The following is a 21665-nucleotide window of genomic DNA, read 5'->3' on the forward strand; positions in this document are numbered from 1 at the left end:
AACTCGACCGTGTGTGTTGTGGGGGCACGAAAGGGTGGTGAAAGAAAGGCAGCAAAGGTGACACTTACGGCGGGATTCTTCTTCATGTCGGCAATGGTAAAGCCGCGTGGATTCGAATAGTAATCGCCCATTGAGGCGGCGCGCTTTTGCAGCATCTACAAGGGAAGACGGTTTAATGGAAGCATTTAATAGTACACGGGTGGTAAAGGATGTGTTTTTTGGGGACACGACCACACGTACCTTAAGATTGTTGGCTTCGAGGAAGCGGCGTACAACCGGTGAAGTGATAGCACGGAAAGCCATTTTTGTGTTGCTGAAATAATGAAAATCGAGAGAACACATTAAGAATTGTGATTAGCATTATTGTACAACTAACGTTTGAATTTAAAAATATTGACTAAAATTGTCCACTAATCCACCCGCCCTAATGAAACGTTAATTGCCCTTTCAATAATAGTATCCCATGAGTCAGTAGACAACTTTTGATACTTCTATCAGTGAAACTCTATCCGTCATGGCCAAACAAGTGAAACAACTTCGTTTAGAAGCGTGCTCGATCTAAGAAATGTGTGCGTCTTTTGGACCCTGTATAAGCCTATTCCGGCATCTACAACATCTTGGCACTATTAGACTACAATTACCCGGAGCGACAAGAAGCTCGAAATGGTGCTGAAAAAGAAGACTGAGGGAAAGTTGCTACATCGCTGCGTTCGCTTGGCCGGGCTCCAATGGCTTCGCAGGGACAAGCAATGTCTCTTAAACTCAATGCGATCATTTTAGGCGAATTTTCTGTCGAAATTTTGATATGACACCCTAGCCTGCGTCCAACATCCCCTAGCAAGTTTTCTAGGTCAACATAATGCATAAGCTCTTTTTGTAACAATTTTGCCGCAAAAACTGAAGAGGAATTGATAAAATTGAAGGTACATCTTAAAAACATGCTTACATGCATGTCTTCGTCCACCATTGTGAAAATTCCGGATAACTGACCCACTGATACTGATGACCGGATAACTGACCACCTGGCAACACACGCAAAGTTGTACATTTATTTTTGCTAATATACTTCAATAAATACATTTCAAAGAATGTTCATGGAAAGAAATCATCTCACTTAGTTATTTTTTTTTATCTAAATCCATCCAACAAAAATCCATTTTTTAAATGCAAATTTTATGAAATGTTAAATGAGTTTCTACTTTTTTCGCTTGTTACTAAGAGTGTGTAGAGAGGACGGTAAGCACATGGATGTAAAATAAAGATTCTTCTACAAGAATATAGAATATACAGTGAACCCTATCTTATTTGACACCTCTCCAAATTGAAAAACCTCTCTTATTTGAACATTTTGCACAGTACCTTGATTTCCAGTACATTTTTGTTCCTCTAATTTGGAAAACCTCTGAAATCTGTGTCCCTCTTATTTGAGTATGGTGTTGTCATGGTTATTGAAAGATGTATGCTCAAATTAGCGATTCTGTTCGCAGTTTCCTATAGCAACAGTTAAGGCTGCATACTAAATGTTCTGTCTCTTTCTTGTCTTGTATGGACCTTTCATTCACTTTCAACCTCTGTAATTTGAAAACCCCTCTTATTCGACAGTCCCATCGCCTCTCAAATAAGAGAGGGTTCACTGTATATCATGGGGAATGTATATTAAGTATGTCGAGATAGTGATAGTAATAGAATAGTAGATAGTAAAACTAAATGACTGTTATATTAAAGAAGGCCAATTATTGACAAAAGCCATGTTAATGTACTAAGACTCCAATCCTGTTTTAGAGAAACAATTAGAACACATGTGTTATGAAAAATGAACTAAAATCAGTTGAGAAATTCTCACGGAGTGTCATTTTTTCTATAGATAAGCAGACGCATTGAAGTGTAAAGGAATATAATTCTTCTTTTCTTCTTCTTTTTGGCACTACAACTGTTGTCATTCCAAGCGTGTCAGTATCACTAGTGGGCTTGGCTTACTTGGCTGACTTATTGTTTACCCATAGCAGGATAGCCAGTCCTGCATATTCATCCATATGGCCAGTGGGCCAGGTTCATTCGGGGCTTGAAAAACAGTAATTATTTTAAAGCAAAATATCCCCATAATTCTTTGTCCCACTAGCGTTTTGTGCAAAATTAGCGACCTCCGATGAATTGAAAAATTTTCGAAATTGGACAACAATTTAACAGTCCAACAATCTCTGTTAAATTGAAAAATAATTTTGGTTTCATGGCACTATTTTAGTGGAAAAAAAAGTAATCTATGGCTGAACATTCGTCACTGAGCATACCAATCCTACCGAAAGAAAGAATCAAAAACGGAAAGAAAACGATACAAAGAACATGTGGAACAAATTCAGACAGTCTTGATCTGCGGCCTATAAGCCGCAGAGACATTTCTCATGACCTACGGCAAACACTTTTAGTCCCTTTTTAGAACAACTAATTTTAATATTTCAGCTCGAATAACGTTGTATTGGGCCGAGTTAGCTCATGTAGTGGTAATTTTAGAACAAACCGACTTTTTTACATATTTGACCCTGAAGAGGCAAAAGTAACACACAATTAATGCTTACTTTTTTCCAAACTATTTACACTATTAGAAAAAAAACATCCCTTTGTACTAAATTATTTGATTCTTTTGCGATTTTTTAACTAAATTACAGTTATAATTCTTCCTCAACCTCCAAACAACAGCATTTCAGCAACCAACTAACGGGATCGTGCACTCTTCCTGGACTTGAAACGCTACAAAGTACTGCTCTCTCCTCCATTTTCTCCATCTAGCAACAGGTGGCCAAACGCGCCTACTAGTCTCCCTCGAAACCATACTATTGCGTAATGTCTAGCGAAAAAGCACCCGTTTAGCAAACGCACTGAGTCATGTGATTTCCACTCTCACAAACCAAAGGCCCGCACCCTTCCGGTGCAGTCGTTAATCGCACTAGAACACTTGAACCGAGACACTAAACACTTTCCCTTTTGCATCATTGCCTTTTGCAACAAACCACGTGCGCCCGCGAAATGCTTCAATAGAGCAGCAGAAACGTAACTTACCAGGAAGTCGGAGGAATTGGCAAAAATCGTTAATTAAAATAGAAGAACACGATACAACCACCCGAGTAACGCGCTGTGCAGATAATGGGGCAACGATGACGGGGAAACCGGCGCGGCGTTCGCGAAATCGCAACCAACCCGATGTGTGATACGGTATCGAATGCTGCACAAAATGCCGGTGGTGGTTGCCGGCCGAACACCGCAACCCATCGCCGGCCGCCACCACCCCCATAGCCCCATTTACATCCCCCTCCCCCCTTCCGTTGGCCGGGTGTTTACAGATTAGAAATTGCGAACATATTAAGGCAAAAGAAGAAGAGCACGGCATGAGGCAGCGCTTACCTCACGTACTCCCAAGTGTTGCGATTCCGGGAACAAACCGACAAACGCACACACACAGACACACACAGGTGAACGGGGCGGGGTATTAAGATAGACACTTATTGGTTTTATTTTTTGCCAATGTGCGATATCCCACATTTACCTGGCGGGGGTTTTTGTTCCCTGCTTGCTTGCTCGCTTCGTCCGACGGACTAACACAACGGGTGCTCCTTAACTCGAAAACCTGGAAACGAACGTAACAGCAGTTCGACGCACAGTTGCAAATTTGAAACGGGATGGTTTCTTCGCTTCGGCCGATTCGGATATCCAAACTGTACGTTCCAAACAATTCCACTGCCGATTGATTTCTGACCCTGAAGGGGGTTTTGTCGCTAGAACAGACAACAGGGCTTTTTCTTTTTCTCAGCGATTGCTATGATAATCGACCTTTTTTCTTGTTGTTGTAAATCTCGTTCGCCCGTTTGTCGCCGGTTGCTTTGTGGTTTGAATTTTAAATGCACACGTAGAGCAAAACACGCACAGCTGATGGTTGGCCTTCTTCTTTGTAGACTGCCCGTGTCACGAAAGCAAGCGAATATTGCTAGCCCGAACTGCTTGGGATGATATTTGGACGACAACTGACGCGCCCGCTTTGCTCTGGACAGGCTCGAGGACTCGTAGATAAAAAAAGACAGGCGAAAGGCTCGCATCTTGGGCCGATGGCGACCATTTTTGACCTTTCCCCGTCCTCGGGCAGTGCGCGGAAGTGAATCTCGCGTTGTTTGCACAGGCAAGGATACACACCGAAACCGAGCCCTTAGCGGCAATCAGCTGATGGTCCAATTGAAGGCGCCCACCACCACCAGTAAGCAGGCAGCCGGCTGCCGTTCAAGGACGGTTGAAGGTCGACCGAAGGAAAAACTGGGCCACGCGACCACCACCACCGTTATCCTTTTGCTCTGACTGGTGGTAGAATCGAATGCGGTGCGCTTCATTAAAAAGATAATAAAAAAAGAGTAAAAATGTTATACATTTTGAAGGATAATGATATGTGGCTGTGAGAGCTGCTCGACACGTCCCATTCACAACTACATCGACACGGGTGAAGGCCAATGCTTAAATTAACCTTTCCAAGCGAGGGCCAGCAGAAAAAAGGGATGATATAGTGTTGCAAAAAAAAAATCTGCAAACTCCCGAATCTAATCTACCCTCCCAACCTTCTGTGCGCTTATCGCACCAAACTGCCTTCTGTTGGGCGGCTGGCGGTCGCGTTATCTCGGCCTGGGTGGGGTGGGTTTTTATTTGCGAATTCTTCCCGGTGTTTCGTTCGATGGCCGCGTGTGTGTGCGCGCTATCACAAGCAGGAGGACGCTTCACGTGAAATGCATCGTGTTGTGGGCAGCCGTGCCGACCCCTGGACTTGCCGTGGCAGTTGCGCTGCCACCGGTCAACGTCCAGGAGGACGACAGTGTGTCACACACACTGTCGCACACACTAAGCAGCGCAAGGCTTAGTGTGTGCCGAGCGCACAGTTAGAGTGTGTTAGCGAGCCGATCGAGCAGGAGCTCTCGGCAGGGGCGCTCGGTGCGGCTGGTGCGCGGCCACCGTACTATTATATTTTAAAGTGTATTGGTTGTTTCGTTTATGTTTTATTTATTATGTACGTTGTATAAGTGTCTAAATAAATACAAAAGCGCAGAACACAACAGTGGCGACGAGGATGGGATCCTCCTGCGTAAGGGGGATCCAACAAGAACCCGCGGAACGCCATCGCGATCGGGCCCATCTCGTTTTTGCTGCATCATCGCAGCGGCCATCGCGTTGGCACCGGTCCCCGTGCTTGCGGGACACCGCGAACGGTTTGGGTCGCCACCGCCGCCAACACCGAGGCCCCCGGCTGCCGTCCCATCATTGGCGACCACATGGGCAGCCGAGCACACACTCTCGGCGACAAGGAAGGTCGTCGGGCTGCAGCCCCAGCAACGCCAGCAGCACCAGAGGTGAGGCACCTTTCCGCCTTGCTGCTGGAACATCGGATGGGCGTCACATTCGCCCATGCTGCAGCCCCAGCTTCATCGGGCGAGGACGCATTCCGCCCAGCTGCAGCAGCAGCAGTGCAAGGATCCATCGGCGACGAGCAATACCGCCCCGGCTCGAGCTCAGCACATCATCGGCGAGGCAGCAATTCCGCCGCGGCTCGAGCCCTGCCTCTCACCACGGCGACGTACCATTCCGCCTCGGCAGCACAACAAGGATCGGCAACGCACAAGTTGCATCGGCTGCAACACAGCAGCACACATCGGCGCGAACGCTTTCACCCTGGCTGTAGTTGAACAGGCGTCGCCAATTGCGCCTCGGCTACAGCCACAATGTCCAGATGGGACGAGGTTGCATGCCGTCCCGGCTGCAGTCGAACGGGCGTCGTCAATTGCGCCCCGACTGCAGCCACAGCAAAAAGAAGGGCGATGAGCCAACGCATCGTAGGAGGGCGAGGAACAATGCCGCCCGAGTATTTTCATCTCTGCCGCCCGTCATCGAAAAAAAAAAAATACATCGCTGCTGCCCTGGGGCAAGGATCATCATCATCATCGTCATCATTATCGCGGCATCATCATCATCGCGGCACCTTCATCATCGCGGCATCATCATCATCATCGTTATCATCATCGTCATCATCATCGCCGTCACACCATCGCCGCCGTCCCAGGGAGCGGCACAGCAGCAGCATCACCGCCGCGTCATCGCCATCGCGGTGTGGCCCGAGAGCAGCAGCCAGCGCTGCTCAGCGCACCAACATCGGGGTCCCCACATCTTGGCAGCATCGGTCGGAAGGGTTCACCACGCCGGTATTCCCTTAGTGGAATACCCCCGCGTCGGTTCGAGCCCTTCGGTATTAAAAGGGGGAGATGTTGTGGGCAGCCGTGCCGACCCCTGGACTTGCCGTGGCAGTTGCGCTGCCACCGGTCAACGTCCAGGAGGACGACAGTGTGTCACACACACTGTCGCACACACTAAGCAGCGCAAGGCTTAGTGTGTGCCGAGCGCACAGTTAGAGTGTGTTAGCGAGCCGATCGAGCAGGAGCTCTCGGCAGGGGCGCTCGGTGCGGCTGGTGCGCGGCCACCGTACTATTATATTTTAAAGTGTATTGGTTGTTTCGTTTATGTTTTATTTATTATGTACGTTGTATAAGTGTCTAAATAAATACAAAAGCGCAGAACACAACAGTGGCGACGAGGATGGGATCCTCCTGCGTAAGGGGGATCCAACAAGAACCCGCGGAACGCCATCGCGATCGGGCCCATCTCGTTTTTGCTGCATCATCGCAGCGGCCATCGCGTTGGCACCGGTCCCCGTGCTTGCGGGACACCGCGAACGGTTTGGGTCGCCACCGCCGCCAACACCGAGGCCCCCGGCTGCCGTCCCATCATTGGCGACCACATGGGCAGCCGAGCACACACTCTCGGCGACAAGGAAGGTCGTCGGGCTGCAGCCCCAGCAACGCCAGCAGCACCAGAGGTGAGGCACCTTTCCGCCTTGCTGCTGGAACATCGGATGGGCGTCACATTCGCCCATGCTGCAGCCCCAGCTTCATCGGGCGAGGACGCATTCCGCCCAGCTGCAGCAGCAGCAGTGCAAGGATCCATCGGCGACGAGCAATACCGCCCCGGCTCGAGCTCAGCACATCATCGGCGAGGCAGCAATTCCGCCGCGGCTCGAGCCCTGCCTCTCACCACGGCGACGTACCATTCCGCCTCGGCAGCACAACAAGGATCGGCAACGCACAAGTTGCATCGGCTGCAACACAGCAGCACACATCGGCGCGAACGCTTTCACCCTGGCTGTAGTTGAACAGGCGTCGCCAATTGCGCCTCGGCTACAGCCACAATGTCCAGATGGGACGAGGTTGCATGCCGTCCCGGCTGCAGTCGAACGGGCGTCGTCAATTGCGCCCCGACTGCAGCCACAGCAAAAAGAAGGGCGATGAGCCAACGCATCGTAGGAGGGCGAGGAACAATGCCGCCCGAGTATTTTCATCTCTGCCGCCCGTCATCGAAAAAAAAAAAATACATCGCTGCTGCCCTGGGGCAAGGATCATCATCATCATCGTCATCATTATCGCGGCATCATCATCATCGCGGCACCTTCATCATCGCGGCATCATCATCATCATCGTTATCATCATCGTCATCATCATCGCCGTCACACCATCGCCGCCGTCCCAGGGAGCGGCACAGCAGCAGCATCACCGCCGCGTCATCGCCATCGCGGTGTGGCCCGAGAGCAGCAGCCAGCGCTGCTCAGCGCACCAACATCGGGGTCCCCACATCTTGGCAGCATCGGTCGGAAGGGTTCACCACGCCGGTATTCCCTTAGTGGAATACCCCCGCGTCGGTTCGAGCCCTTCGGTATTAAAAGGGGGAGATGTTGTGGGCAGCCGTGCCGACCCCTGGACTTGCCGTGGCAGTTGCGCTGCCACCGGTCAACGTCCAGGAGGACGACAGTGTGTCACACACACTGTCGCACACACTAAGCAGCGCAAGGCTTAGTGTGTGCCGAGCGCACAGTTAGAGTGTGTTAGCGAGCCGATCGAGCAGGAGCTCTCGGCAGGGGCGCTCGGTGCGGCTGGTGCGCGGCCACCGTACTATTATATTTTAAAGTGTATTGGTTGTTTCGTTTATGTTTTATTTATTATGTACGTTGTATAAGTGTCTAAATAAATACAAAAGCGCAGAACACAACACATCGATTTGCTGATAAGTTTGAAGACAAGATTTCGGGTGCAATGTGATAACCGTGTTGCCGCGTGTCTGGTTGCGAACTGTTTGCAGCCGCTCGTGAAATTACTTCAGTGTCGTTTAATGCGTTCCTTTGCTGGTACAAATTTAACTTTTACTGCTCGTTCTACCATAGTGCGCCACAAAGTCTCCGCTCGTCACCATATCGTAACCGGCCTTGCCTTCCTCGAACAGCATCAACGGCAGCATGCAGTTCACTATCATCTTATCGTCATCCAGTATCTGCTTGTCGCTCTCCTCGTGCGTTCCATCCCGAACGTAAGCGGTAATCACGTCCCGGAAACGTTCGATCAGCTGCTCCACCGCAATGCGCTGGTCGCGATCGAACGGGGCGTTAAAATCGATCCTTCCCAGCGCGTCCAGATTGTTCGACTGAAAGCGATCTATTTCGCCGCCGACACCGTGCCACGCGTTTGCCGCCCGCAGCACATTCTGCGTGTGGCCAATGTAGTTGGTCAGCGCTGTGTGCAGCGCCGAGTCCTGCGTGCCCAGGCGCTGATCGATCGTGCCGACGCGAATGATGTGGGCCGCGTGGACGGTACGGCCCTGGCCGCTGTGCTGATCCTGAAACTGGCTAGCACCGCCAGCTACCAGCCTGTCCCGGGGAAGGTTCGTTTTCTCCGCAATCGCTTGCAGAATGCCACCGAACGTGAGGTGCGCACGAGCCGGGCCGAGATGTGTTTGTTCGGATCGCGCACACGCCGACGGTACGCGTCCCGCGTTTCAAACGGCCCGTCGGTGAACGAGGTCGAGCAGACGTCGGACACGACGGTTGTGCGTTGGCGAGCGGCTGTGGCTGTGGAGATGATGATGATGAACGCTCCGAGGCAAGCTAGCCAAACGTACCGGAAGGTTGTCATTTTCGTTACTTCCTGAAATGAGTAAATGAGTAAAAGATGAATATCGTATGGTTTTTACTTTATTACCACACACACTTACAGCAGAGCGCTATTTGCTGTTGACAAGCGAAAATTCAACTGCAAAGTGTAACGAAGATCGATGCGATCAGCTGTATTTATACACAATGGCGTCCAAACGCGTTCACCAGACGGAAAGTTCGCAAGCACGAGCTCATCTTGCCGGCTCAGCTTATCAGGAAGCTGCAAAATGTATTTTGCAAACGAATCGCTTTATATAGATTATACGTTATTCCCGGCGGTAAATTAAACAAATCGCCCAACAATCGCCAATTATTCAAATGCTTCAATTAAATCCTTATCAATCATGCATTCTATTGCTTGCGATACACCAATATCTTCCGACCTTGCAGTTTAAGTGGACAGTTTCATAAACAGTTTTTGTTTTATAGGTAATTATAATGGACAGTTTAGATTTTATGGTGTTACGTTTCTTTCAATTATCAAAAAGATACATCCCGATATCGCGTCGAATCAATTCAATGTTCTGCTACCTAAGCGCGTGATCTTTTCGTACCTGCAACATTCGTTTGAGCCTGGCCTTTATGACATTCTTTCGGATCAATTTTTACTGCCGTGCTGTTGGGTGTATAATAATTCCTTAAAAACGTTCCATCCCTTACCATCCTGTGCCCTTCCGTACCTCTGGCAAACAGCAGTAAAGGATCCGCACAATACTTTGTTGCTTTCACCACATCAATAACAACGGTGGCCTGATTCTCCTTTCTCGCGTATTTTTCTACGATACCTCGAAACGCATTGCTAAGCTTGATCACGGTATCCTTATTAGTGCCATTGTAGAACCCTGTAAAATCAATCTTTGACAGCTCCTTCAGGCTGCTCGATTGAAACAGATCAATTGCACCGCCAACGCCGGCAAAATAATTATAAATACGTGGCACATCTTGCGTGTGGCCGATATAGTTTTGCAACGCAATGGTAAGATTCGGATTTGCACCCAGTAGGGAAGCATTAATGGCGCACACGCGAACAACATGAGCCGCATGTGTACCAGGGCCGGTTTGGCTATGCTTATCCTGAAACATACTACGGCCTCCAAACACCAGCCTCCGTCGGGGGATTCGTGTTTCTGTTGAGATTGCTTGAATGATGCCACCGAAGATGAAGTAGCGTAACAGACGAGTGGCAAGATGATGGTTGGGCTCCGGCGCTGGTTCGTCGACGGACAGGATATCAGTTATAATAGCTGTCGGGGCTCGCTTAGTGGCACTGGACACCAGCACAAAACCACTGGCCAGCAACCAGCACATCCAAATCGAACAAATTGTAATCATGGTTGCTTGACAAGTTGTATCACAAGCGGCCTACAAGGAGAACGAAGAGAAATGAGGTGAAATGGAGATTATGATTAATGTGAAGGAAAGCAGAAGAAATGAGCTTCCTACGCGTTTACCTCTCGTTGGAAGGATTGTCATCAAATGGCTGCGGTAAGACTGATACAAGAGAATTACCGATGCATCATTTTTTTTAAATATATTGCACCTGTACTTGATTCCGTTTGCAATAGAATAAAGTACAATCCATCCACACGGTGACAGGTGGGTAAACAAATAAATGATTTGTAAGCAACATAAATGCGCTTCATTGTAGTGCGACACAATCTAGTACTATGAACAACAAGAGATGATGCTTACCGAAGAGAGCAGCGCAGTTTGCTTCTACCTTCCGTTCCGTTTTCACCGTCATCATGTGTCGCGTGTTCTCTAACGCACCAATACTTATATGATGGACTTTATTTGAATCAGTGTTGTATCTTGCTATCGATTTATCAGTTTTCTTTATCTTTCTTCAGTTTACTTTTTTCCCAGTCCCTCTTGCTTCTACTCCGAGTCAATAGTCATCTCTTCCACTGAGACGCGCCACTGAGTGCCACTGTGGGAGGGCAAGGCAGCGGCAAACCGGTCCCGTCTCTAAAGCCTTATGCTGCTGTTCGTGTGGTTGTTGTTGTTGTTGTTGTTGTTGAATAAATAATTTAATCACTTTCCCTACACACGGCCCACAGCTCATCACTATCGCCGATTTCTTAGCAGCTGCTGCTTTAAACGCACCTCCCACCTTCTTGGAACCACCTTGCATTGCAGGCGTAGAGAGTAAAAAGAGAAATAGAGAGTGTTTGTATGTGGTGTCTGCGTGTTTGTGTGTATGTAAGTGTTTCAATTTGACCGCAGCTTCAGTGCAGTTTGCCTTCCCCCACTCTAAAATTCGTAGGTCCATCAGTCCGTGTGGGTCCGCCATCCCGCGTCTTATTCGTTACAGGTGCACTATACCACTATAAGAAAACTATCCCTCCCCGGCTTATAGCTATACAGTAGCCGTGGCAGCAGCAGCCGCTGGCATGATGATCATGATGACGATGATGGTTGCCTGCCCAAGCCCGGTTTGCCGCACCAGTTGTGTGTGGTTTTATATTTTGTTTCACCGATTGTTAGCTCCAGTACACTGTGTTTGTTTGTTTCTTAATGTTCGGTGTTTTGCAGAATCTTTTTTTTAAATTAGCAATGATGTCCAATCGTTGCATTCGCCCGTGCTGGCGGCAATGCGATTCGCTCAAACCTAAGCTAAGCTTTTCATTGTCTGGATCTGCAAAAAAATGGAGAGAGTAGAGCGTAGAAGCGTTTAGTATCGCTGTGTTTGTGTCGTGCTTGACCGCCTGCTTACCTGGGCAGATTGCAAATCTCGCATGCGGGCAGCTCCCGGCTGTTGATGAACGTGCAGAACGTACAGATCCAGTTCTGTTCCGCATCGCCGCTCGGCACAAACTCTACGTCATTGCTCATGCTGGAGCTGTATCGAAGAATTAACAACAAGAGATTAATTGCATTCCAGTGGATGGTCTTGTTTTTAGAGCCACACAAACACGCAGCCAACTACTCACTCATCATGGTTCGAGCTGGCCTCGATGAGCTCTTCGAGCGTTTTCCACACTTCCCGCGTTTTCCATTCGTTGGCCTTCGCCTTATCCTTGTCGCGTACCGCTTCCAGCAGCGGTCCCAGCTGGGACTTCATCGGCAGCATGTCCTCCATACGGTACAGATAAAACAGCAGATGAAAATCGGACACGGCCTGCGCGGGGAGGGTATCACATTGAGAAAGTTACGATTAATATGATTGAAGTAAGAAGAAAAACAAGCATTTCCTACGCCCAAAACACTTACGTCCAGGAAGGGCAACGAGCGCGATTTAGCCAGGTAGTTGGCGAGGGCCGCAAAATCCTGTATGTGACCGTCGATCATTCTGTTCTCGACCGGGAAGTACTGCTTGGCGTCCTTCCGCTCCAGGAATGTGTACAGCGGCACGAGCGGTGTCGAGGCCGGCACATCGACCAGCAGATACTCGACCGGCAGTGGCCGACCCAAGCGTTGCACCTCATTGCCATAGACATCCTTTTCCTGCAATCGAACGTTGGAAGAAGAAAACGATGTAAAGAAGTTTCATAAAATCGGAAGCATGTTTTAATTATATTTGAATCAATATTGAGGACCTTTTTTTAATATGAATTAAATTTTAATTATCAATTTCTTTTCATATATTCAGTTCCTGTTAACACGTTATCCGACGTTACAGAGGGCGTTTGTTTGAATTATGGGAAAGTACGCACACTAACGAATATTTCAAAGTAATGCTACGCTTTTTACACGTAATTACACAAATGCCATTACGAGTTTGTTATTTCCTTTTATTAAACTACCAAATAGCCCCATTACATTTGTTTTGAAATTGTTTACAGCGCCTCCAATTTAAAAGCTGTTTAGTGGCAATAGAGACAAAAAACCCCAAAGAACCGGTTTAATTGCTTCCAGTGTTGACCCTTGAGTACGCGGTATCATTGATCTAAGATCATCATTCTGCGCGTGTGAGTGGCGCCTGTTTGAGAACCGTCCCGGTTCTGAGCATCCGATGAGCAAAACCTTCCCCTACTAACATCGCACGCCAAACAACACTCAGAGAGAGCACATGTAACTCACGGCTCAGTAGTAGCTCAACTCGCTTCACCATTTACGCTACTACCAACACCTTTGCATGAGTCAAAAACAGTCGACGAAAGAGAGCAGTTAGTTAGACGAAAGAGACCTGTTAGTGTGTGTTAGAGCGCCCCGCTAATGATAAGCTTTGATAATCCAAGCGACCAGCCGTGATAACTATCACACATTGTTGTGCTTTTGCAGTGGAAAGAGTTAAGGTAATCCCTTTACATTTCTCTCACTCGCTCGTTCACGTTTTTTTACGGAAATAGTCTACCATTTAGATGGCAAATGTGGCAGATCGGATGCATTTGATTGCGGCGTAATTTGCATTAGCGTGATTTTTGTTGCTGATGTTGTTGTTGTTTGTGTGTTTTTCTACATTGCTACCGGTTCGTAGGCGCCACTTGCACAATAGTATTGGTGTCAACGTACCCCGTACATCAATCGATACGTTGACGGCGGAGGCAGACGGTGGCAACGATGATGACGTTGATGATACTGCTTCCCTGCTAATGATAGTTTGTGCAGTCACGCTGCCGGTGCTTGTGCCACTCATGTAGGTACATGTACGAACGCTAACGTGAAGCGTGCTTGTTCGTGTTCTTAAGTTGATCGACACTGTCCGATCGCTCAATGACCAATCATCGGTGCAAATGCAATGAGCGCGCCACATCACTGATGCGTTGTGAGTAAACGTGAGTTTGCGCGCGCAAACAGACAACTGGTGCGGTGGTGGGAAGATGCTTGTCGACCAACCTGCTTGTCGTCAGCTGTTTGATTACTTCCAATTGGTTGCCTGTGTACTGCGTTCTTACCACGTCTTGTGGCCCATTTTGGAGAGCAGTGACTAAATACAGCTGCCCAACAAACAACGAATGATGCAAAGTGTAATACAAAAAAAAAGTACACCTGCCACAATTGTGCGTCATTCGCGAATTGAGCGGGCGAAGGAAGGGTACCGGGTCTGGATGACAAAAAAAATTTGCCTAACAACAACATCAGCAACGGGAAGATTCGGTTCGACAAAAAAAGCCACAACAAAACACGAGTTTGCGAAGCCGTTCCCCAACCGTTTCGGTGACGTTGGAGTAAGTACGATATAGATGAGGCAACTGTAGAAACACGAATGCAACTGTAAATACGTCTAAAACCCCCCAAAGCAAATGGACTATTCCAACAATCGGCTGGGAATCGATAATCGATCGCTGTTTCGTTGGTCGAAACAGTCGACGAAACCATTTCTGCTCGAAAGAAAAGGGGAAAAGGAACCGGTAGTTTTGTTTGCCATTGGGTGTGAGTGATGTTTTATGATTTACGAAACTCACCCCCTCTCGGAAAAGATCACCCCAAAGTGAAAACAAAAGTGAATCTTTTCGCACGGTTGGGGGAAAGGCACCAGATGGAGGAAAACCACGGCCACGGCGGCACAGAGGCAGTAAGCTCAATCTAGGCAACAAAGCCACTCACGGAGAGTTTGGTGCTGAGAGGTGATTCTGGCGCCACAACTAAACATCGCTCACGACCACTCACTCACGGTTAAGAGAGATAGAGAGTGAGCGAAAGAGAGACGGCTCTCACAGGGGGTAACAACACGAAAAATACGCATTAGCTTTTTGCTGCCACCTAAACAACAACAAAGTACGCCAAACACACACACACGCACATGTTCGGTTGTTCCGGGTGGCTTCCTTGTGTGTGTGTGTGTGTGTATTTCCACCCTTCCCCGTTTCCGTGAGGCTCGTCCTCGTTGCACTCGTGTGTCGTTTGGAGAGCAATGGAGAGCCTCCCGTGCTGGCCGTGTTGTCATGTGTTGTTGTTTGACACGATCCGTCCAATCCAAAGGTCGGTCCAAGCGTCCGTTGCGCAGGTTGTCTCTTCCCCTCCCGCTTCAGCCCCGCGTATTGCTCAGCGGCTCCCTAGTAGCATTGTGAGCGCAAACGACGACGCAAACGGTCGTACACACAACAGAATCCAGTGCACGGTTGCGGCGAACGGACGCGTATTGAAACGGGTTACAACATGTAAAACCAAAACACACACACACAGAGTGAGATATTTGGTGGTCGTTGTTCCCCGGAGGGAGCTTTCTTTCTTCTTGTGTGTGTCTTAAAGTGAAATATCGAAGAAAAACGACCATAACATCAGAAGCGAAAACTCCCCTTGTAACAGTGTGCCAGTGAGCAAAACAAAAACGCAACTCCAACGCAATGGGAAAGCGACGTTTGTACTAGTTGTTTGCCATCCGGAAAGTTACCCAGAGTTCTGCGCAAAACAAGACGCAATACACGGACGGAGAGGTTAGTGTGTTTGTCGTATGCGAGAAAAGGGGGTGGGGCGGTTGGGCGCATTAGCAAACAACAACAGCAACAACTGAACCACAATTAAAAAAAAAAAGCATCAACGGGTGAAACCACCTAGCAAGCAAGAAGCACCTAGTTCCGGCTGACGGCGTTCGATCGATTTGGCAAAAATAAACAATTTTGCTACCAAAGCTGCCAGACTGTATGAGCGTGTGTGTGTGTGTGTGTGAGTTGTGGCTTAAACACAACACACGAAAAATAAGCAAAAACGGGAAGCAGAGAAGCGAAAAAAACCGCCCATCGGTGTACACGTAGTAATGATCCGTTTCGCGCCGTCATTGCCGTAATTATCATTCTGCCGCAGCAGACAACTACACAGAGAGAGAGATAGAGAGAGAGACAGACAGAGAGAGAGTGTGTTTGTGTGAGAGAGAGGTAATTTTTTGGTTATCGACAGTATGTGTGTGCATAAACAGTGTGCGTGTTTGGTCTGGTCGGTTGGCGTGAAGCACCAGCCGCCTCCATGACTGTTCCGACGGGGAAAGGGGTGGGAGAACAAGCTCAAAATTTGGTGTGCCAGTGTGATTTACAAACGAAAAAAAATGCTCTTTCTTATTTTGTTTTTATTCCCCAAAAAAAGGCCATTTAAAAACGAATTTAATTAAAGGTGCGTCAGCGCCATGTCTGGAAAGCGACTGCCCCTACAGACAGCACAACACTATACACCATGCGCCTCCATGGGAATGCTGTGCACCATACCATCCAAGCATGCCACACACACACACAGGCCACACGGCTCAATTAAAGGAGTCAGTGTCACTGCAGACAAACCGTTCCTTTGCTTCCCTTTGTTTTGCTAATTTATAGGCTGAAAAAAGTGAAGCGAAAAGGTGGCGCCGTGTACCATCGAATCGCGTTGCAGCGTAGCAGCGAGGGAAGCGAAGATGCGGGAAAAGTGCTGATTATACAACACACCAACAGTCACAGCAAGATGGTTGGGAAGGTGAAGGCGCAGTAAATGAAGGCAACAACAAGAAACAAAAAAAAATCGGTCAAAATGGACCATTTATGGGAGGCAAATGGGGCAAAATATGTAAAAGGCCGGTTTTAGGCTCTTTTCTCATACATATTCATTGTGCCCCCGTTTTGGGGAGGGGCGGTTTGTATCAACGACACAAGCACTGTATTGCATCATTCAAAAGCGAGGTTCGGTAAATCCAAACACAGCACTTGACCGGTATCGCCACGCGTGCCTAACCGGTCCGCCAAACTCGTAATCTTCTTACGAAAAAATGGGATCGATTTAACACAACTCTGTAATCAATCCGTCAGCGGCCGGCCGGATTTGGTCGGGCAGGCAAAACAGACGGTCGTTTACCTCGGCTAATAAGCTCTCTCAGTTGGCAGCCCTAACCTTGACCAAAGGCGACCGCCGCACGACAGACATGTGTGAGAGTGTGTATGTATGTGTGTGCGTGTGGCAGGTAGGGTAGTGTATTTTTTAAGATAATTTACAAAACAAAAATTGACACAACCCACTGTTGAAAGTTGTGAAGCTAAAATGGGTCGACAATGCGGAGGGAAGGGAGACCACCAATTGCCATCAAACGGTGGCAGCGGCGGTGGCGGCAACAACCGACGTTCGCGCGCTCTCGCCGTACGGTTGTGTTTGTTTTCCATCGACGTGGTTCGGTACGACCGCTGGGCCCCTGCCCCTGCACAGAACACATTGGGGCGAAGAAACGTGAGGCGTGCGAATGTGTGTTGTGTGTCTTCCTTCCCGGTCCCGGTCCCGGCCCCTGCCACACAGAGCAAGATTATTATTGCTTCGCCACCACCGCACGGGCGCACACCAGCAGATCACAAGGTCACGGTCAACGCCGTACGTCGAAACTTAGTGAGCGTTTCATCAGACGTAGAGAGAGAGAGAGACCCACAGAGAGTGTGTTCGAGAGGAGAGTGCCACAGTACGCTCACGCTTTGTTAGTCAACCGTGCCGGGGAGTAGTAGTGCACGGTCAAAACCCCCCGCAGAGAGGGAGGGTTAGTGAGATAACAGCCCTAACAAAACGAGCGCCAAACACGATCGGAGAACACACAACACTCTTGTGCTCTGGATGGGGTTTGTTCGCAGCAGCGGCAAGCGAGCATGAGTTACCATTCTCTTTATATTTTGGAGGTGGTCCGTTAAGGGGGGGGGGGGGGGTTGGCTTAATTGTAAATAAAGCCGTGAAGCAAGAACCGCCAGAACCGCGCTTCCGTTGTGTTTGGTGTTAGTGTGTAATCATCACCTTTGAATCTACACACCAACACATTGGCATTCTTCCTAATTAGCACCTGAGGGCGACACATTGGATCGTGCCGTGCTGCGTGGGTTCCTTAACGAAGATAAAAATAAATAATTCCCTTTCCAACCCCTTTTCCATACACACACACTTCCCTTCTCGCTCGCTCTAAACAACAACAAACTGCTCGAATTCCACCCTACCGGTCGCGGGCGGTGCGGGGGAGAAGGCGCAACAGTCACAACAACGAAAGCTCGAAATTTGCGGGGAAAATCGCTTTGCGGTAACTCATTTTCCCGAGAGCGCGAGAAAGAGTGGGAGAGGCAAATATTCTCTCTCTCTCTCAGTGGGAGTGTGAAAAACTCATCATCCAGCAGCCAAAAACCCGTATCCCGGTTTCGTGTTGCCATTGTACGTGTGTGTGTGTGTGCGTGTCTTGGCTCTGGATTGTTCGACCCGAGTCGTCCGCACCTGGTGCAGTGTGGGTCAGTCGAACAGCATGTCCACAGCGAAAAGGACGACAGCGTTAACGACAAACAAGCCGACGGCAGCCATCACCACCACCACCACCACCACCACCGGCCAGTGCGGCAACATTTTCACTCAGCCACCGTTCGGACGAACGGACACGGCCGACAAAACAAGCCGAAAACCAACCCGGATGAGCAGTGACAGCGGGTTTAGCCGCGAGGCGAGTGGCGCACACTGCTCACAGACGCAAACAAACCGTGTCCTGCTGTTCCTTTAAAAATCCCGCACCAATCCAAGCAGCCCGTGCAAAAACGCGTGCGTGTGCGTGTGTGTGTGTGTGGTGCTCTGGTGTAGAAGTGTGTGAACATGTTTACCCAACCTGCACAGTAACAAGCAGACCAGCCGGACGGACGGACGTACAGAGTGCTCTTACACAACGCGAACGTGCGGGCAGACGGAGACGGGGGAGGGTGGGCAGCAGGTGGTGCCAGATACACCGAAGTGAAGGTATAATAGGCCTCCCATTTGCACACACACACTCACACATACAAAGGGTAAAACATCTCGCAGCGCTTGAGTGTGTACGCGTGTGTGTGTGTGTGTCGGATGATAGGCAGCTGTTCGCCCAAAGCAGGCCGTAGAGTTGGCGAACGAAAACAACAACCACAACCACAGCTCGCTTCTGGTCCTGTGACATCCTAGAACCCCCCCCCCCCCCCTTTTTTTTGCTCTCTACACAATCATCGTTACAATCAATGTTTGATCAGGTTCCACGCAACGCCAAGGAAAGTGGAGCATACGCAGCCTCCTTTTGGTGTATCGGTCGGTTTTGTGTATGTGTCCCACCCGCCCCCGCCTTGGTGTACGTAACGACAACCTAATACGCAATACCGCTCATCTTGTGAGGTCGCTGGCACATAGTGAAGCTTTTTTCCCGAAAAAGACGGACGGGGGAAAAGTGTGTCTTTGCTAAGTCATTTTCCCCCCCAGCCATACGAGGGGAGCGAAGGGGTGGTAAGGCACGGGTGTCGTAGTCTAAATTTGGTACCGGATTTTTCCTCATTTCCATTTCCAACGGTGGAGGATGGAATGTGGAACGGTTGTTGAGTGAGGGAAAAGGGGTTGGGGAGGGTGACAGGGGGTCCAACACAGCTGCTGACCGTTCAAATGAAAACAACAACACCAACTAGCTATATAGCACAGATAAAGAAATGTGCGAGCGAGCGAGAGAGAGTGTGTGTGTGTGAGAGAGAGAGCGGGACAATCGTTGCAAATGAAGCCGTGAAAATCGACCGAATTTTGTGTGTTTCGAAGGATAATAAGCGCAGCAGCAGCAGCAGTGCGAGCGTGTGTGAGAGAGAGCGAGAGAGAGAGAGAGCGAGTGAGCGAGTACGTTAGAGGGAAGGGCAAGCGGGAGGGAGAGTGGAAAAGCGCGACCAACGTATCGGGGGTGTGAAAATGCGCGAAAGAGAAAGTGCTTCCTTTTGGGGCACACGCACACACACACATATATACCAATCATGCTGGGAACATGCCCAGTAATAACAGAGCGGTGTGTGTGTGTGCGTGTGGAGAAGGAAAAACAAAAATCAACAGATACGTGCGTCATCGAGCGCGAGTGTGTCTCGGTGGGTGGGGGAGGGTGCGCGCGCTATTGGGGCGAACGCTGTGGGGGGACGTCGCACTGTCACGCACTTCCACGCAACCGTTCCCTACTGCCGAGCGGAGCACATTCCATCGCTTCCGACACATTCGACCGAAGTCGCGGCGCGGCAAGGCCTGTTTTGCGCGCTTCTTCCCAGTGGTACAGCAGCCAAAGGAGCATCCCGTGCGCCATCGCGCCATCCGTTTGTAGCGCTAAACGACCCCCCGGCCCCCAGTCCTCAGTCTGTAGGATCGACGTCCGCAGCAGATTGTCTTCCCGCTGGGAGGGAGCCGTTTTATCCGCTGGAAGCTGGTGTGTTGTGTGTTATGCTCTGAGCAGGATTTTCACTTCACGTCGTGTCAGTGTTTCAAGTGGCCAGGTGTGTGTGTGTGTCTGTGGGGACGCTCCCCTGCCTTATGTGTGTGTCCTTGAGCTGAGGACGAGCGCGTGTGTGTGTATGTGTGTGTAACGCGCTCTGTTCCAAGTCATTGCCCCACGCGTTACACCGTGATTCTTCGGTTCGGTTCGCTTCCTACAGGAAAAAAAGGGGTGTGTGTGTGTGTGAGAGAGAGTGTGCTTGTCCAAGTTAGTACTCTGCCCCCGGCTCGCAGCCTGTACACGTTCGCCCATAAATCTAGGCCCTTAAAAGGTGTGCGTGTGTGTCTGTGTCGCACGATTTATAGTCCTGCCAGCGGGGCGCGGGTTTCTCCTTCCTCCCCCAAAAACACCCGGCCTGGGAGTGTGTTCCAGGGTCCAGAAGAGACCAGGAGAGCCCAGAAAAAAGACGTTCGCAGTGACCTTCAGGGCAGGATTTTCGGGGCTGTGCAGCCACCGATGGCACTGTTGGGTGTTTTGTGCCGCGTTTTTGGCTGCTGCTGTTGCTGCTGTACCTCCAATAACAGGATGATGAGCAGCGAGACTTTTCTCAACGGCCATCAGTCGCGTATTCCGGCACTGGTCGCAGCGCCTTTTTCCACCTTTGTTTAGTGTTTTCGATCGATCGAACGCCCAAATTTCAATTCGTCATCAGCCGTGGGACACACGCACACACCCAGAATGGCTTTACTCTGCAATATGTTTTCCATTTTCCCCAACGATTGCCGGCGGGCGGGCGGAGGCGTTGTGGCTAACGGAAATAGGAAACGCGAGAGCAAAAGTGGGTCGGTGGCACACACACCCACATACAGAGGAGTAAATTTCAAGTAGATGTTGCTTCCAACGGCAACGCCACCGTCCAAAACAGAAATCCGTGTGAGAAATGGCCATGCAATTAACAAGAACGGCAAGAAGAGAGGAGGAACGCCCAAATTCAGGTCCAGCCGAAGGGAAGAAGCTATGGCAACGGGCGGATGTACCACAACCACCACCCGCCCGCCCGCCCCCGGGTCATTATAATCGGCTCAATTTTCGAGCGCGTAGTAACGCGCGGGATGGCAGGCGACGAACCGGGTGACAATCGAATTATGGGCCACCCTTCGCGCTGCGTCCTTGTTAAAACGTGTTTCTTTTTCTTTTTTTTGGGGAGCCAAAGCGGGGGGGGGGGGAGTAAAAACCTCCAAAAACTCTCGCAGTTAGAGACGGGCCGGCGAGCGATAACAATTTGTGCTACTTAGAGGTCACACCGGACCACAGGAGGATTTAATGGCACGAAGCTCTTTCGCTGTGGGTGGGTTGTGGGGTTTTTTTTAAATTATAAAAAGCTGAATATACATACACAAACCCACACATACACACACAAGGACAGCGAAATAATTGCTCGCGGCAACTGGCGGCGGAGGCGATTGTGCGAAAGCGGCAAAATGTGCAATTAAATTAAATTAAGGATCTAGTTACAGCTGGAGCATGGGGTAGGGAGGGGGGGGGGGATTAGGCTCGTCTCTGTGTTCTCCC

The 21665-nt window shown here is 49.5% G+C and overlaps 4 protein-coding genes and 1 pseudogene across 11 annotated transcripts in view; 1 reads left to right on the forward strand and 4 right to left on the reverse strand.

The window, feature by feature from the left end:
• Positions 1 to 3983, reverse strand: part of LOC121589417 — a 57348-nt gene extending 53365 nt beyond the window's left edge. Inside the window, exons 1-3 of one of the 2 annotated variants that reach the window (XM_041908340.1) lie at positions 3539 to 3983; positions 241 to 313; positions 69 to 155 (exon numbers count right to left, since the gene is read on the reverse strand). In XM_041908340.1, the coding sequence (XP_041764274.1) occupies positions 69 to 155; positions 241 to 303 (150 nt within the window). In that variant the 5' untranslated portion in view covers positions 304 to 313; positions 3539 to 3983. Of the gene's footprint in view, positions 1 to 68; positions 156 to 240; positions 314 to 3054; positions 3218 to 3538 lie in introns of those variants that run through there. The other variant, XM_041908341.1, reaches the window with a different exon arrangement.
• Positions 3984 to 8183: 4200 nt separating this feature from the next.
• LOC121589412 lies at positions 8184 to 9812 on the reverse strand (annotated as a pseudogene).
• Positions 9505 to 10834, reverse strand: LOC121589411. 2 transcript variants are annotated; one of them, XM_041908333.1, is made up of 2 exons: positions 10745 to 10834; positions 9505 to 10414 (listed from the first exon to the last, which is right to left on the reverse strand). In XM_041908333.1, exon 2 carries the CDS (start codon positions 10382 to 10384, stop codon positions 9584 to 9586), a length of 801 nt encoding a protein of 266 aa, XP_041764267.1. In that variant the 5' UTR covers positions 10385 to 10414; positions 10745 to 10834; the 3' UTR covers positions 9505 to 9583. The 2 variants fall into 2 exon arrangements, with proteins under 2 accessions (XP_041764267.1, XP_041764268.1); XM_041908334.1 differs by lacking the exon at positions 10745 to 10834 and adding an exon at positions 10504 to 10543.
• Positions 10835 to 11600: 766 nt separating this feature from the next.
• Positions 11601 to 21665, reverse strand: part of LOC121589395 (nuclear protein localization protein 4 homolog) — a 20790-nt gene continuing 10725 nt past the window's right edge. For both annotated transcript variants that reach the window (XM_041908301.1, XM_041908300.1), the window contains exons 7-10: positions 12266 to 12499; positions 11986 to 12173; positions 11769 to 11894; positions 11601 to 11690 (exon numbers count right to left, since the gene is read on the reverse strand). In XM_041908301.1, the coding sequence (XP_041764235.1) occupies positions 11678 to 11690; positions 11769 to 11894; positions 11986 to 12173; positions 12266 to 12499 (561 nt within the window). In that variant the 3' untranslated portion in view covers positions 11601 to 11677. The remainder of the gene's footprint in view (positions 11691 to 11768; positions 11895 to 11985; positions 12174 to 12265; positions 12500 to 21665) is intronic.
• LOC121589388 (hormone receptor 4) overlaps positions 13149 to 21665 on the forward strand; it is a 13662-nt gene continuing 5145 nt past the window's right edge. The window contains exon 1 of one of the 5 annotated variants that reach the window (XM_041908289.1): positions 13149 to 13290. Coding sequence is in view for 1 of the 5 variants with exons in the window: in XM_041908286.1 (XP_041764220.1) it covers positions 19651 to 20154 (504 nt within the window). In the remaining 4 variants the exon portion in view is untranslated. The other 4 variants (XM_041908287.1, XM_041908290.1, XM_041908288.1 and 1 more) reach the window with 4 other exon arrangements.

This window comes from Anopheles merus, chromosome 2R, assembly GCF_017562075.2.
Source record: "Anopheles merus strain MAF chromosome 2R, AmerM5.1, whole genome shotgun sequence".
Classification (NCBI taxonomy): domain Eukaryota; kingdom Metazoa; phylum Arthropoda; class Insecta; order Diptera; family Culicidae; genus Anopheles; species Anopheles merus.